General features: G+C 43.5%; 1 protein-coding gene across 1 annotated transcript; it reads right to left on the bottom strand.

Moving 5' to 3' along the window:
* Positions 1 to 5,332: 5,332 nt before the first annotated feature.
* Positions 5,333 to 12,639, bottom strand: LOC115329527. Its single transcript, XM_029991167.3, has 3 exons — positions 12,470 to 12,639; positions 8,744 to 8,953; positions 5,333 to 5,494 (listed from the first exon to the last, which is right to left on the bottom strand). The coding sequence occupies exons 1-3, from the start codon at positions 12,620 to 12,622 to the stop codon at positions 5,384 to 5,386; spliced, it is 474 nt and encodes a 157-aa protein (XP_029847027.3). The 5' UTR covers positions 12,623 to 12,639; the 3' UTR covers positions 5,333 to 5,383.
* Positions 12,640 to 12,833: the final 194 nt, after the last annotated feature.

Raw genomic sequence — 12,833 nt, 5'->3', positions numbered from 1 at the left:
CGATGCATCTCTTCAATGCGCCACAGTTTAGCGAAATCGGCCTGTTCACACGTGGAGTTTGACGCGCGAAATCTGTGATGTAGAGACTCACGAGAATTTTGCTGGACCTTGTCATCTGCACTGGGCATATCAAGCGTTTCGCATCAAAATTATATGAAGTAAGCACAGTGTGAAGAGACAGTCTGCTTCACTAATACCACTCCATATACTTTGTCAGATTCGGCTCACTGGGTATACTAGGCACTGCCAAACCCGAGAAAGGCCGCAAACGTCGAAGAACAGGCGGATGATCTCGAAGCATTCCTGACATTTTTACTCTGCTAAAGGAAAGCTATCCCCAGTCATCATTACTATATGCAATGCTTGCACATGTCGCGACTGTTGCTGAATCTGCACTGCGTCACCAACCTGTACTGCTAACACATATTGCCCATACGCACCACTTCTCCGCTTGTCATTCGGCGCAGCGTTTCCTTTCCTCTTTTCGGCTTTGGCCCGCACACAGAATTGGCCAAAAATCTGACTCCTCCAAAAGCTCACTCTGCCTTGGCAGCATCTGCGTCTCTCCTTCAGGTGATTGACAGGCCTTAGTGAGGTTTAAGCAAAATATTGCTCCAGAAGCGAGGAGCACGCACCAGTTTTTTGGGAGGTGCGCCACTTTTTGGTCGCATATACACAGGGAATCTGTTTCCCGAAACCTAGTTTGCTCAGCATAGGTTGTTCTAATATTGGGTAGCTTCCAATTTCGCAAACTTTGAGTGGCTTAAGTTGGTACTTTTGGAGCAAGAGAAGCCAGGTCAATCAGATTAAGATGATTTTTTTTGTACTTCAGATTTATAACACACACACACAAACAATATTTATATATACTATTAACATCAATCAATTTTAAACTTTTAAACAAGGGTTCACTAGGGTGGTCATATGGGACATTGGAAATGTTTCTTAGCATTTTTTTCTGCAACAGAAGTAGTTTATTTAAGTTTGTACTTACCCCAAACTAGGTGGCAATAGTTTATATGAGAGAAATAAAGAGTTATAGATTAAAGGTTTGACACTTGTTGGCAAAAGATGGCGGTGTCGATACATCAAGCCAACGACACGCCATAGTTTCAGCAGAATATAATTAATATGATTGTCTCATCGCATTTGATCCGTGAATACAACACCAAGAGTCTTGAAGCTAGTAAGGACTTCAATTTTAGTTGAATTTAAAACAATATCACAAGTAAAGGTAACATTCTTGTTTTTTGGGGTGAAATAAAACCACTTTTGTTTTATTTTCATTGATTTTTGGAACATTACAGCTACACCACTTAACGAGGTCTTCAAGAGTTTCATTTGCGCTATTTATTAGTTCATTATTACCTGCAAATAGTAAACTAGTATTGTCTGCGTAAATTACATATTTGATATTTTTATTTAAAGGAGCTGTGCAATGATTTTAACAATGAAAGAGTTGGCATCTTCTACTTTTGACATTGTTCACCTTGTCACAAATACAGAAAAAACACCTCCTTTCATTGAAATGTTGCGATTCCGCCGCGTAATCGCGAGGCAAAAATTAGAATACTCCCCGACCTGCAGCCGCGAGCGGCGGCCATGAGAAACACGCGGCATGACGTCAATGGGGGTCTTGTAGAAAGATAGCGAGTTGTGCGAATACCTGCTTGATAAAAGGTAATTTTTCTATAAATCTTGTTGTTCCAACATAAATATAAATGCGTCAAAAACCTGGTATCATCGATAAAACTTTTAATATGCAGAGTTTTAGTGGCGCCATCTTTCCGAGGTCAGCAAAACCGTCGGCTCTATCTGCTATTGTGAACAGTCGCCAGAAGCAGGAGGGGGAGGGGGACAGAGCCGGACGGGTATGGCCGGACCCAGAAGAGACTTTTCTCCTTTCACCGTATTGTTTGCGCTGCGCCAGCACGTGGTCGCGAGCGGATGAGTTCTCGCTGCTCACTGATGGCTCTATAGAGAGAGCTTCACCGGAACCCCGCACAACCCCCATTGCCGTCACAGCGCACGTGACTCGGAAGATGGGGAAGGAATTGAGGGGTGCCGAAAACCTCAATGTTTGTCCATTTTTAAAATAAAAACTAGTACATGCAGGCAAAAGCAGTTTTTTTGTTCTTTACTTCAGAAAGGTTGAGACACCAACTCCCAAATTATTTAAGCAAAGCACTGAAACTGTTGCACAACTCCTTTAAGTTCGCAATATCATTGACATATAAATTAAACAAAAAAGGGTCTAGAATACACTTTCTTGGGGAACTCCAGATTCAATTGGTTTTATATTAGAAGAATAGCCATTTATATGGACGTATTGCTTACGATGTTAAAGATACGACGCAATTAAAATTGATACCTATCCACAAAAACCATATGCTTCTAGTTTTGTTGTTAACAGATTATGATTTAGATGATCGAACGCTTTGCTAAAATCAATAAATAAGGGCAATTTTTTCTGCTCAAAGTTGCCCAAGATTATTCTTTTTGCTCTAAAAGAGCAAGCTCGGTAGACCGGCCTTTATGGAAACCAAACTGCAATGGATTGATTATAACTGTGCTTATCTGAAAACTTCACCATACGTGAAAGCAATATTTTTTCAAAGCCTTTCGAAAACACCGGTAAAGTAGAAATAGGCCTGTAGTTTGCCATGTCGTTCTTGTCACCCTTTTTATACAATACGCGGACCTTAGCTGTCTGCATACTTTTTGGAAACACCCCGAGCTGCAAGCAGATTAAAGATGAAGGTCAGACAGCATAATACAATATCTATTACATATTTTATCGAACCTATCTGCATATCATCAGCGTCACAGCTAGTACTAATTTTAAAAAACAAAAATGTGTGCCTCACATCTATATTCAAAACTGGCTCAAGAAAGATTGTACTTTCATTTTTACGTTCAATATATGTGCAAGCGTTTTCGCCTGGATTATCTTTTGCCAAATTTACAAAGTGGTCATTAAAAGCACTTGTTAGTAATGTTCCTGTAAGTTCTACATTAAACAGGCGGATTTTCTCAATTTTCTTCATTTCGTACAAACGATTCAGGACATTGTTAAGCTTTTTCCATGTGACGTCTGTTTGCATTGCTGTTAACACAAAGTAGTTATTAAAGTACCTTGCTCTAGCATTTCTTAATTGCCTTGTAAGTATGTTACGGTAGGATTTATTTGCTTTAAGATGTTCAGGGTCCTTAGTGTTTACAAATATTTTGTATAAAACATTTTTCCTATTTATTTTAAACAAAAGTTCTGAGGTTATCCATGGTTTAAGATTTCTTCTCTACAATTTAATAGAACTATATGGAAAGCATGTTTTGTACATTTCCTTAAAGGGGCCCTGCAATCATATTTAAGCGTCTACCTTTTTTGCGGTTTTCACGTATCTTGAAGTTCGGGCAAGCCAGCGGGCACGGAGAGAGTGACTAAATATCAGTGCGTCGTATTTTAACCGGACGACGCGGAAACCTCCTCCACCGACGAGGGCGACCTGCGGTACCGAAAGCGAGCAAAATGTGACGTCTTTGGTCCTGGGCTTACTACTGGTCAGAGCCGCTAAAAGCTTCTTTTTAGTCGAAATACAAAATATAAGTGGCGCGAACCGTTTCAATTATTTGTAAAAGTAGTTTTTGTTCAGCAGTTTAGATCAAAAAATAAACGAATGCAGTTCATAAAGTACGGAAACAAGAAATGACCCATCGACACACCCGCCACCAAGCGGTGGAAAAGGCGGCGCATACTAGAAAGGACTAGTGGGATCTGGAGCCGACACGGAAAGGTCCCGGATGTACGCGGCGGCGCTGCGGTCGAATCGGCAGCAGGATCCGACCGGCTCCGAGCGTTCCGAAGGCCTTCGGTACCTTCGGCGAGAAGCTTTGTCTTGCTGTTTGGCCGTTTCGCGGTGTGGCAGCGCGAAGTGGCTCTCATTTTAAACTGATCTTTATTTCATGTTTACTATCGTTTGTGGCCAATGAAGTGTCATGCCGAATTAGTGTTTAATCGCGCAGCAAATGCGATGAGAGCCGCTCTGGCTGCCCGCTGCATACAGCCTATCCAGAGCATGCTTTAGTGGCGACCTCTCGCGCCGTCGACACAGAGTGCGGCCGCCGTGAGCGCTCGCGAGGAGCCCACTATCCCTCCTCTAGGTCACGGCCACTCAAGCAACCAAGGACGTCATGAGGAAGGTTATTTCTTCCTTGTTTTTGTAATTTTAATTTGCCTATAACTTTTAAAATAAAGCGAATTTCGAGAAAAGAAACGTTTCACTGAGTTACTACGTTCAGTGCGCTCAGGTGCGGTGCAAATTAAAAATTAGTAAAAAAGTCATTGCAGGGCCCCTTTAAATTTGTTCGAGAACACGTTATATGCTTGAATCGCCTCTACTTCCTCATAGACCGGGCTCCAGTCCATCTCCAAAAGTTTATTTTTAAATTCAGAAAGGCTATTTGCTGTAATATTATGAAAAGGTGCACCAAACCGCGTCTTTATAGTTTTAGCTATTTCTTTTTTTATACACATGGACACGCCCAGACGGTTACTTATAATCTGTACTTAATATCCCCGATATTATGCAAATTAAGGCAAAATTTGTAATAAACAGATCAAGGAGCGTTGAAGAGTTTACCGTAAACCTTATGGGCGATTTTACGACATTCATACAACCACTAATATTAAGAAATCCTTTTGCTTGGGGTGTCTAGAAGCATGTTCAAGTTGAAATCTCTCACAAAAAAAAAAAAAATATTATATTGATTTTTTGTAGCAAATCTAAAATATCAGCTTTGAAAAAAAAGGAAACTAGATTTCTATTTGGCGGTCTATAAACTACCGAGACAATATTGTTATCCACAACAAGGGACAGCACTTTATAGTCTCTAGTAACACATGAGTATTCAGGTAACAATTCACCTTGCATATTATTTCTTAACATTAACAACACACCCCCTCCATGCCCAGTTGATCTGTTTAAAAAGTAGTTGTTATACATTGGTAGTTTAAAAACATAGTTTTCATCAGAATACCATGTTTCTAAGAACATAACATAAAAAAAAAAAAAACAAGTTCTGTAGTTTTGTTATGGGCAGAAGGAGTATTGAAGTGTACACATTTAAAAGAACTTGAGTACTCATTCCCCATGTGGTCATTTAGTTCAGATGTAGAAAAGTATATTTGTTCTGCCATAGTGGGTTAAAAGACAACATGAAGCAGAAAACAACAATACTCACCTGAAGTACATTTCTCATCTTCAAGAAACTCGGACATATCAAGAAAAACATTTCATGAATGTTAAAAAGACTAGCATTTGACACCAAAGGCTTTATAGTCAAAATTTATTATTAAGTAAAGCTTCATAAACTAAAAAAGGTATCACCATGTCATCATCGTACCGTCCTTGTCCGAAACATTTTCCAAGATGTCCTGGTCTTTGTAGCTTGGTGGCAAGGAAAGAATCGCCGTGGCCACCTCCAGCCTCTCCATCTGTTTGTTCCGAGCAAAAGAAGAGGCAACTGATTGAAAACACAGATGTCTACAAGGATTATGTTTATAAAGCCTCTGCCATTCTTCGAATTTCTAAGCAATTAAAGTCGTGTCCGTCTGCCTACATCAAAAAATTGGACACGACTAGAGTTTTGCATTTTCGGTAAAATATCTCGATAAACCTCGAAAAGTAACCGATTTTGTCAAAACCGGGGAAAACCGCAAAAACCCTGAATTGGAGCTGTCCTCGAATTACAAAAAGAAACTCGAGCTTTACGGAAAGGAATTTTTATCTATGGCTCGATTGTACGCTGGTTCAGAACATGGCACTCCATTGAGCCAATCATGAGGCTGCTGCTTCCTTCGGAAACCATCTTGTTTTTTTCCTTCTCGTATCAGTACAGTATGGGGATGTTTTCCTTGTATTCCGGATACATGCACGCAACTTGTTCCCCAAAGGTTGGATAGTTTCGCGGCGGCATTCCATTCTCTTCGACGCAGGCCCCAACAAACCGAGATGTTTGGTTCAACGCCGAAAACACACGCCCCAAAAAACAAAACCAATGGGAGAAAAGGAAAAAAATAATAAGCCCTGGAAATACTCTTTTAAACCTGAAGTCGAACAAACCTCGTAAACATGGATCCCCAGGTGTGACCTGGCCCTCGCTAGGCCTCTCGACGCTGTTTTGCGCCGTTAACGAATGTGATAGCCCAGAAACAAAAATGAATCCGGAAAATGAATGAAAAACAAAGTGAATGGACGATTTTGCAAATGCCGGCGCCGCCGGCGAGTGTTGCGGAAAACTGCGTAAACTATGAGGGTGCTCAGCCAACTTCGCTCGTGAATCATTGTCATCATCATCACCATTTAATAAGCCTTGAAGGCCCTTACGGGCATTATACGAAGTGGAGGTATAGGCTGGAGAACATTATTATACCAAGCGAAAAACAGGAAAAATAAACACCAACACCCTTAGGAAAAGAACAGCTAATTGAAAAGAAAAAACACATAAATAAAACATTTTGACAAATGCCAATTGAATTTACTATTAGTCCAACTGCAAATGGGTGGTTAGTTGGGATATGAATGTGTTATGATCTGTCACAATACTGTTAGGCACGTTATTCCAGTCTGTTATTGTTAGTGGCAAGGTAGAGTTAAGGAATGAGACCGAAGAAGTAATGGATAATGTTTACGGGTGTTATCGATGCAAGGAAATATGTGGGGGTGGGAATAAGAGTAAAGTTCTGATGTCATAGCTGCGATAGTAAATCTTGCGAAAAAAAGACAGGCGTGATAATGCTCTTCTAGACGAGAGCAGATTAAGGTTAGATTTTATTCGTAACGAAGTAATGCTGGTGTCTCGTGAGTAATCCAGAAATATAAATCTGATTGCGAGATTTTGAAGTGTCTCTGTGTTTGTTATCAATGAATGTTGCCAAGGGGACCAGACAGATGATACATACTCAGTCTGTGATTCTACGAGTGTGGTGTGGGCTAGTTGTTTTACTGATGATGGTGCAAGTTTTAGATTGCGTCGAAGATGGCCAAGAGAGTGGCTAGCGTTGGGCAGGATATATGTTATATGCGTGTTCCATGAGAGGCCACCAGATGAGTGAATGCAAAGATACTCATAAGATGGACTCCCGGTGATTACATTGCGTAAGTTAAAAAAAAAAAAAAGACTGTGAGCATGCGTGAAGGAAATGAGTTGCGTTTTAGAAAAGTTCACTGTCATTTTCCACCTTTTTGCACCGGTCGGCTATTAGGTTAAGGTCGGTTTGTAGGGTTATGTAATCATCCAGGTTACATACAGATTGGTAAATTATGCAGTTGTCAGCAAAGAGGATGATACAGGATGGTATTTGATCAGGGAGGTCATTTACCAATATTTAGAAAGAGCAAGGGCCAAGGATGATACAGGAGAATGAGATGATGAGTAGTTGTTAATTACAGCATGCCGAGGATGATTGGTTAAAAATTGTCCGATCCATGATGTCAAGGATGGATGACTGTGAAGTTGATTTAGTTTGAATGTGAGTAAACAACGAGACATCTTGTAGAATGCGTTAAAAAAATCAATGAATATGGTGCCAGTCTACGTTATTGTCAACCTTGCTGTGTATTTCATGCACAAGTTAGACTAGCTGTGGTTTACAAGAGATTGATTGCATGATGCATCACACTAAAATTTTGTGAATGTGTCAGGAGGCACAAACTCACAAAATAAAATTAAATAAGAACAAAAAAAAAAAAACGACATTGCTATTGGCAATTTTAACGAAATAGACGCCTCGTAGCGGCAACGCTGAGAAGCTCGGGAGAGGAGGTCGTTTCGACTCTGTCGTTTGCTATCGCTGCTTGGTTCTTGTAGGCAGCAAGAAACATTGTTCCCAGTAATTATTTTTATGCTTCTGCCGTGTCATTCCTACGCACTGTCTAGAAAAAGGTTTCTACCGTTGAAAAATAGCTTTGCATTCATATGTAACTTGCGCTACATACATTCGTATGTAGGGCAAGAAATTTATGGTGGTCCACGTGCCGAACGCCAAAAACGACCTCCTTTCATCTGCCATTTTGCCTGACCAGAGCGCCCCCTAGTTCGCTGGAGTTGCGAATACAGACAGGGTTGTCTGTATAACATACTAGGGCTGTCCGTTAACGTGGAAAGGCCACGTTAACGGACAGCCCTAGTGCGTCAAAATAACCCCGAAAACTGAGGCGAGCCGGCAGCTTAAGAACCCTTTGCTAGCCGTCGTACACCACCGAAGGACGTCTCCGCGCCGGTTCCCACATTGCTGCACCCAGCAAGTTCTCGAGCACGATGGTTAGAACGCAGGCCGACACCTGACGCCGTTAAAAAACATAATCCGCAACAGAAAAAAAAAAGAAAGAAACAAAAGGAAAGGCTTGTTGCATTTGTTACGGTGCCTGTAGCATGTCCCCGATTGGGGCTGCCCGTTCCAATGCCAGCGGGGGCAGAGCGGCGGAAGCCCATCCCGCTACTGGTCATTCTGCAGCACGACAGCCCGCGGAAACTTCAGAAGTCGGGATTTGAGATGCCGTGGTGACGGCAACACTAGCATTCGCTCGTCTTCTATCCCGTCACTTCTAGACCGTCTGCAAGGATCGCGACGTCCGACGGCTCCTGTGACGTCTGTTGTGACACTGGAAGGCGGTGTGGGATGCCAAATTCACCGGCATGAAACGCGTTTCGTCCATCGTGGTCTTGTCGCAACCGGTCTCACCCGTCGTTGCAGGTCCTCAGCCAGCACTTGTTGGTTGCGCTTCTTCACCAGTGGCGGATACGTCTTGCGCTTCTGCACGACTTCCTGGAGCATTTTCTCCACGATTTCCTCCAGGTAGACCCCGGTGTTGCCCCCACCCGGAGTCGCTGCCGCCTCGCCGTCGCTGATCTCGGGGATCTCGCTGTTGAAGCGATAAGTCTCGCTGAATATCTGTCGAGAGGGATCGGGATGCAATGAATGATGTCGACGTTTCGCAGAGAAATGGATTCACCTTCGTCGAGTGTTTCCGAAAGGAAGTCTCTGAGCCTCAGGGTGGCAGCAATAGTCGGTGACCGGTTAAGAGTGAAGCCGAAGCTTCTCCCAGCTCTTTCCTCTTTAGCAGAGCCAATGCTGTAGGGGAGGCGACCTCCTTTCTAGCACTCACTCTGCTAAAGTGGAAAGAGGTGCTAGGAACTTCCACTTCACTCTTGCTTCCTGCTGACCCTGAAGACCTCTGTGTATGGTGACTATCGTAAAATACCGGGCAAGCGCCCACTCAAAATTTAGAGATAATTGGGAAAAAATGGGGGAGGGGCACTTGTCCGGTCATCAATTTTACATATCGATGTACTGTGCATATTTTCTCAGATATTAAAAATTTGGGAATGGGCACTTAGTGTGGAAAGGACGGATGTGTGGTATTCTACGATAGGATTGTCACTCCTCGTTTAGAGGGTTAGTGATTTCACAGCGCCGAGCTCCGATTCAAGGAGAACGCCGCACTGCAGTGGGCAATGGCTGTTTTGCCTTTTCTGCAGCTGTCAGAAATCCACCGGTTCTTTATGAACGAGGACTCGGGCCTTCGAGAGAGAGAGGAAAAACCTTGAAAATTAGGCTTCTTTTGTGACTAATGACTATGATGGGTGTTACAATAAACAAAGAGCTTGCGGCCGAGGTGTTTACCCGCTAAAAAGAATGCCGTCTGCTCGACCCGAGCTTGGTCGCACATGTGATAAAACGTAAACCAGGTCCGTCTGCTTTTTTTTGTCTTCAGCTCCTCACTTTTTTAGGCAGCTACTCTGCCGTGCTCAGAGGGACAAATGGTAGTCGACTTGCATACAGTATGGTAGCAAACAATAAGTGTTTGTTGAAGGGGCAGTTTGATGCTTTAGCCCCATGGTCCAGGGGAAAAAGAGCAGCTGTCGGATGTCCAAAACAACATGCTTTTCAAGCAAAGCTCGTAAAAATACTTGGTGATGAAGTAAATCGGCTATTTGTGTTAAGTCCTCAATTCACTCTTTTTGTTCATGTTTTGTCCATAGAGAGACGGGGCAAAAGAGCCCAAGTACGTACCTGGTCTAGCTACACTGCCGACTGCTTCCGCACAATAAAGTCTGTCTGCTATGGCCACCAAATATCATAGAGCTAGGAAGAAGAGAAGGCGACATACCGGCTCAAGCCAGCCAAACGAGAAAATCCGAAGTAAAGCCGGTAGGGGGGGGGGGGGGGGGGAATTGGTGTCTGAATGGGCTAGTGCACACCAGCCTGGAGCATGTAAAGAGAAATCTTGTGCTGCAGAACCCAGGGTTCCTGGGTTCTATCCCCACCCCTGCCCGTTTTGATATGGATGAGCATCGTACTGGTGTGCGGTCATGTATCACCATTGCATGGTGCACGTTAAAGACTTCAGGCTAGTGGTTGTACTGCACTGGCTAAATTTCTCATCTACAGCTGAGACACCCGACGCCGATTGAGGGTGAGTGACTTCCAGCGGTATAAACATACACACAACATTATTATATCAAGTGAAGCAGGAAGCAGAGGACCCAGTCGGTGGAAGCGACCCCGAGGGTGACAAAAACTCTATAACCTCCTTGCTAAAACTGCTGTTGGCGCAAAATCGGCTTTCCTTTCCGTCCAATAGCGTCTTTGCGTTTTGGTCATCGTTGGGGGCGTGTCGCTCCAAACCGGAAGTCTCCCCTGGCTTTACCTCTGGTGGCTTCATGTCGCCTCCAGAAGCTTCCCACCTCCATGCCAAATGTCAATAGACGTGCCCGCAAACGCAGCGTCTGAAGCCCGCTACAGCTGGGCCATCTTCCGAATGCCGTCCGCTACCAAAGCTAGTTAGGCCTCCAAGCTAGGCTGCCAAACAGTTTCTGCTGCATGCATACACCACTCGCTTCACTGGGGAAACTTTAACTCTCACCAAACTCTCAACATTGATCCCCATAACGGCACGTCCGACTATGGCTGGCGTTGCAGTGTTCACGATAGCCGACGACTCTTGGAAGATGGCGTCTCCCGTTGCTGACTTTAGACGCTGCATTCGAGCATTCCTCCTTGAAGAAGACGCTCTGTTGCCATGGCGACGCTGACACTGACAAGAGCAAATGGACTTGGTTGTGTGGAAGGAGACAGCGGGGTGGCGAGATCAGGTGCGTACTTGGACGCTTTTGCTGTGCTTTTCAATGGATGGAACGTGAACAAAAAGTGTTTGAAATAAGGAGTTGACTCAGATGGGCGATTGTCTATAGTGCCTAATATTTTGTGATCTTTACACAAAAAGTATGTTTTTAGGTTGCCATTTGGACGAAGTTTCTTGCACTGCAACATGGGGCTAGACTACCGATGCGCCAATAAAGGAACCTCTATCAAACTTATAGTAGACGGAGATGACAGCCTAATAAATTACCTTGGTGTGACCACTTTTTCATCAACCCTATTTAAAATGAGTTTTGCACATGCATAGACTCCATCACGCAGCGGCGAAGGCTCAAACTATGGTTGGCGTCTGGAAGGAGTTGTGCTACCTTTTCAGCCTCCTCCGCTAAGGTAGTAGACGTAGCAGAACACTCTTTCCGGACGCCAATTTCACTTTGAGCTTTCAATAGACTCCTTTCAGAAGGTTGGCCTCTGTTGGTGGCTGTGGAATCCCTGCATAACGGCGGACAAAAGCCCCAATGCCACGAGACACTTTATTGCGTTTGGTTGGATTAGAAGGCAGACACACAGAAAAATGTGATGAGTGCAGTGACGTTGCATATTCGACGCTGTTTGATTGGCTCGTTGGCTCCTTTGGCCGGGCTCCGCCGTTCTCAATCTTATGGAATGACTTGCACATTCAATTATGTCAGTTATTCCGCCATTGTGCAGTGGTTTCAACCTCTAATAAACTGCATGTGACTTTTAAAAGGGCTTTATTTAGGTGGCATAGGGCACCGCTTTAAAGAGATGGTAAACCAAAATTTGGATTTCAAAAAAAAAAAAAAAAAAAATGCTGGAGATGTAGGCTGGACGCTACAATCCCTACAACACTACAAGTAAGGCGATATCTCAAATGGACGGCTGTATTTTTGGAAAAAGAAGTCGAGATTGAACAAGGCCGACGAGGCGCGTGACGTCAAGATACCTAGTTTCCTCCTCTCTTCGCTTCGCTCCCTCAAGACCGCGAGGAGCAGAAGACGCGAGGCCGTTCCCTCTCCTTCTCGGAGAAACATGACGTCAACATTCCTGCCAAATGCGCCTTTTTTTTTAAAAATAGTCATCCTTTCGAGATATCGCTGTATGAGTGATGTATTGGTGTTTGTAGTATTCCGTTGCACGCTTTTACCGCGTGTTTTGGGGAATTCAGATTTCGGTTCAGCATCCCTTTAAACCGCAGAAAAGAGGCAACTAGCCAAACAAAGAAAGTTTGGAAAAAGATGACAGAGCGTCCGAGAAAACTGCTTTGGAGCAGCGCAGTTTCACCGTTTTGAAGCTTGACTTGAGTTCCAAAAGTCGCTTTTCTTCGAGTGGTTGCGCGTCAAAGATGCTATCTACCCGGCGGAAAACTTCCTCTAAGGTTAGATTCAATCCATACTCATGCTTGCAGCGAACCTTCGCGCCACTGCCCTCCGCCATTATTTCCAAACTTTTGTTAGTGGATGTGGATTGGATTGGACCGGCTGTATCGAAACGTAATGTTGAACTGAATAAAGAAGAATAAACTGTTTATAAATAACAAGAAAACATTAAATAAGACGTGCTTTGTTAATAAGCTTCTTGTTTTTGGTAATGTTTGGTAGTTTTTTTTTAATTTTTATAAAACATTCGTTGGAGTTTCCCAACGAGT

Source organism: Ixodes scapularis, unplaced genomic scaffold (genome assembly GCF_016920785.2).
Source record: "Ixodes scapularis isolate PalLabHiFi unplaced genomic scaffold, ASM1692078v2 PGA_scaffold10__122_contigs__length_95168666, whole genome shotgun sequence".
Lineage (NCBI taxonomy): Eukaryota > Metazoa > Arthropoda > Arachnida > Ixodida > Ixodidae > Ixodes > Ixodes scapularis.
Note: the sequence above shows the minus strand (reverse complement) of the source record. Positions and strands in the feature narration are given on the sequence as shown.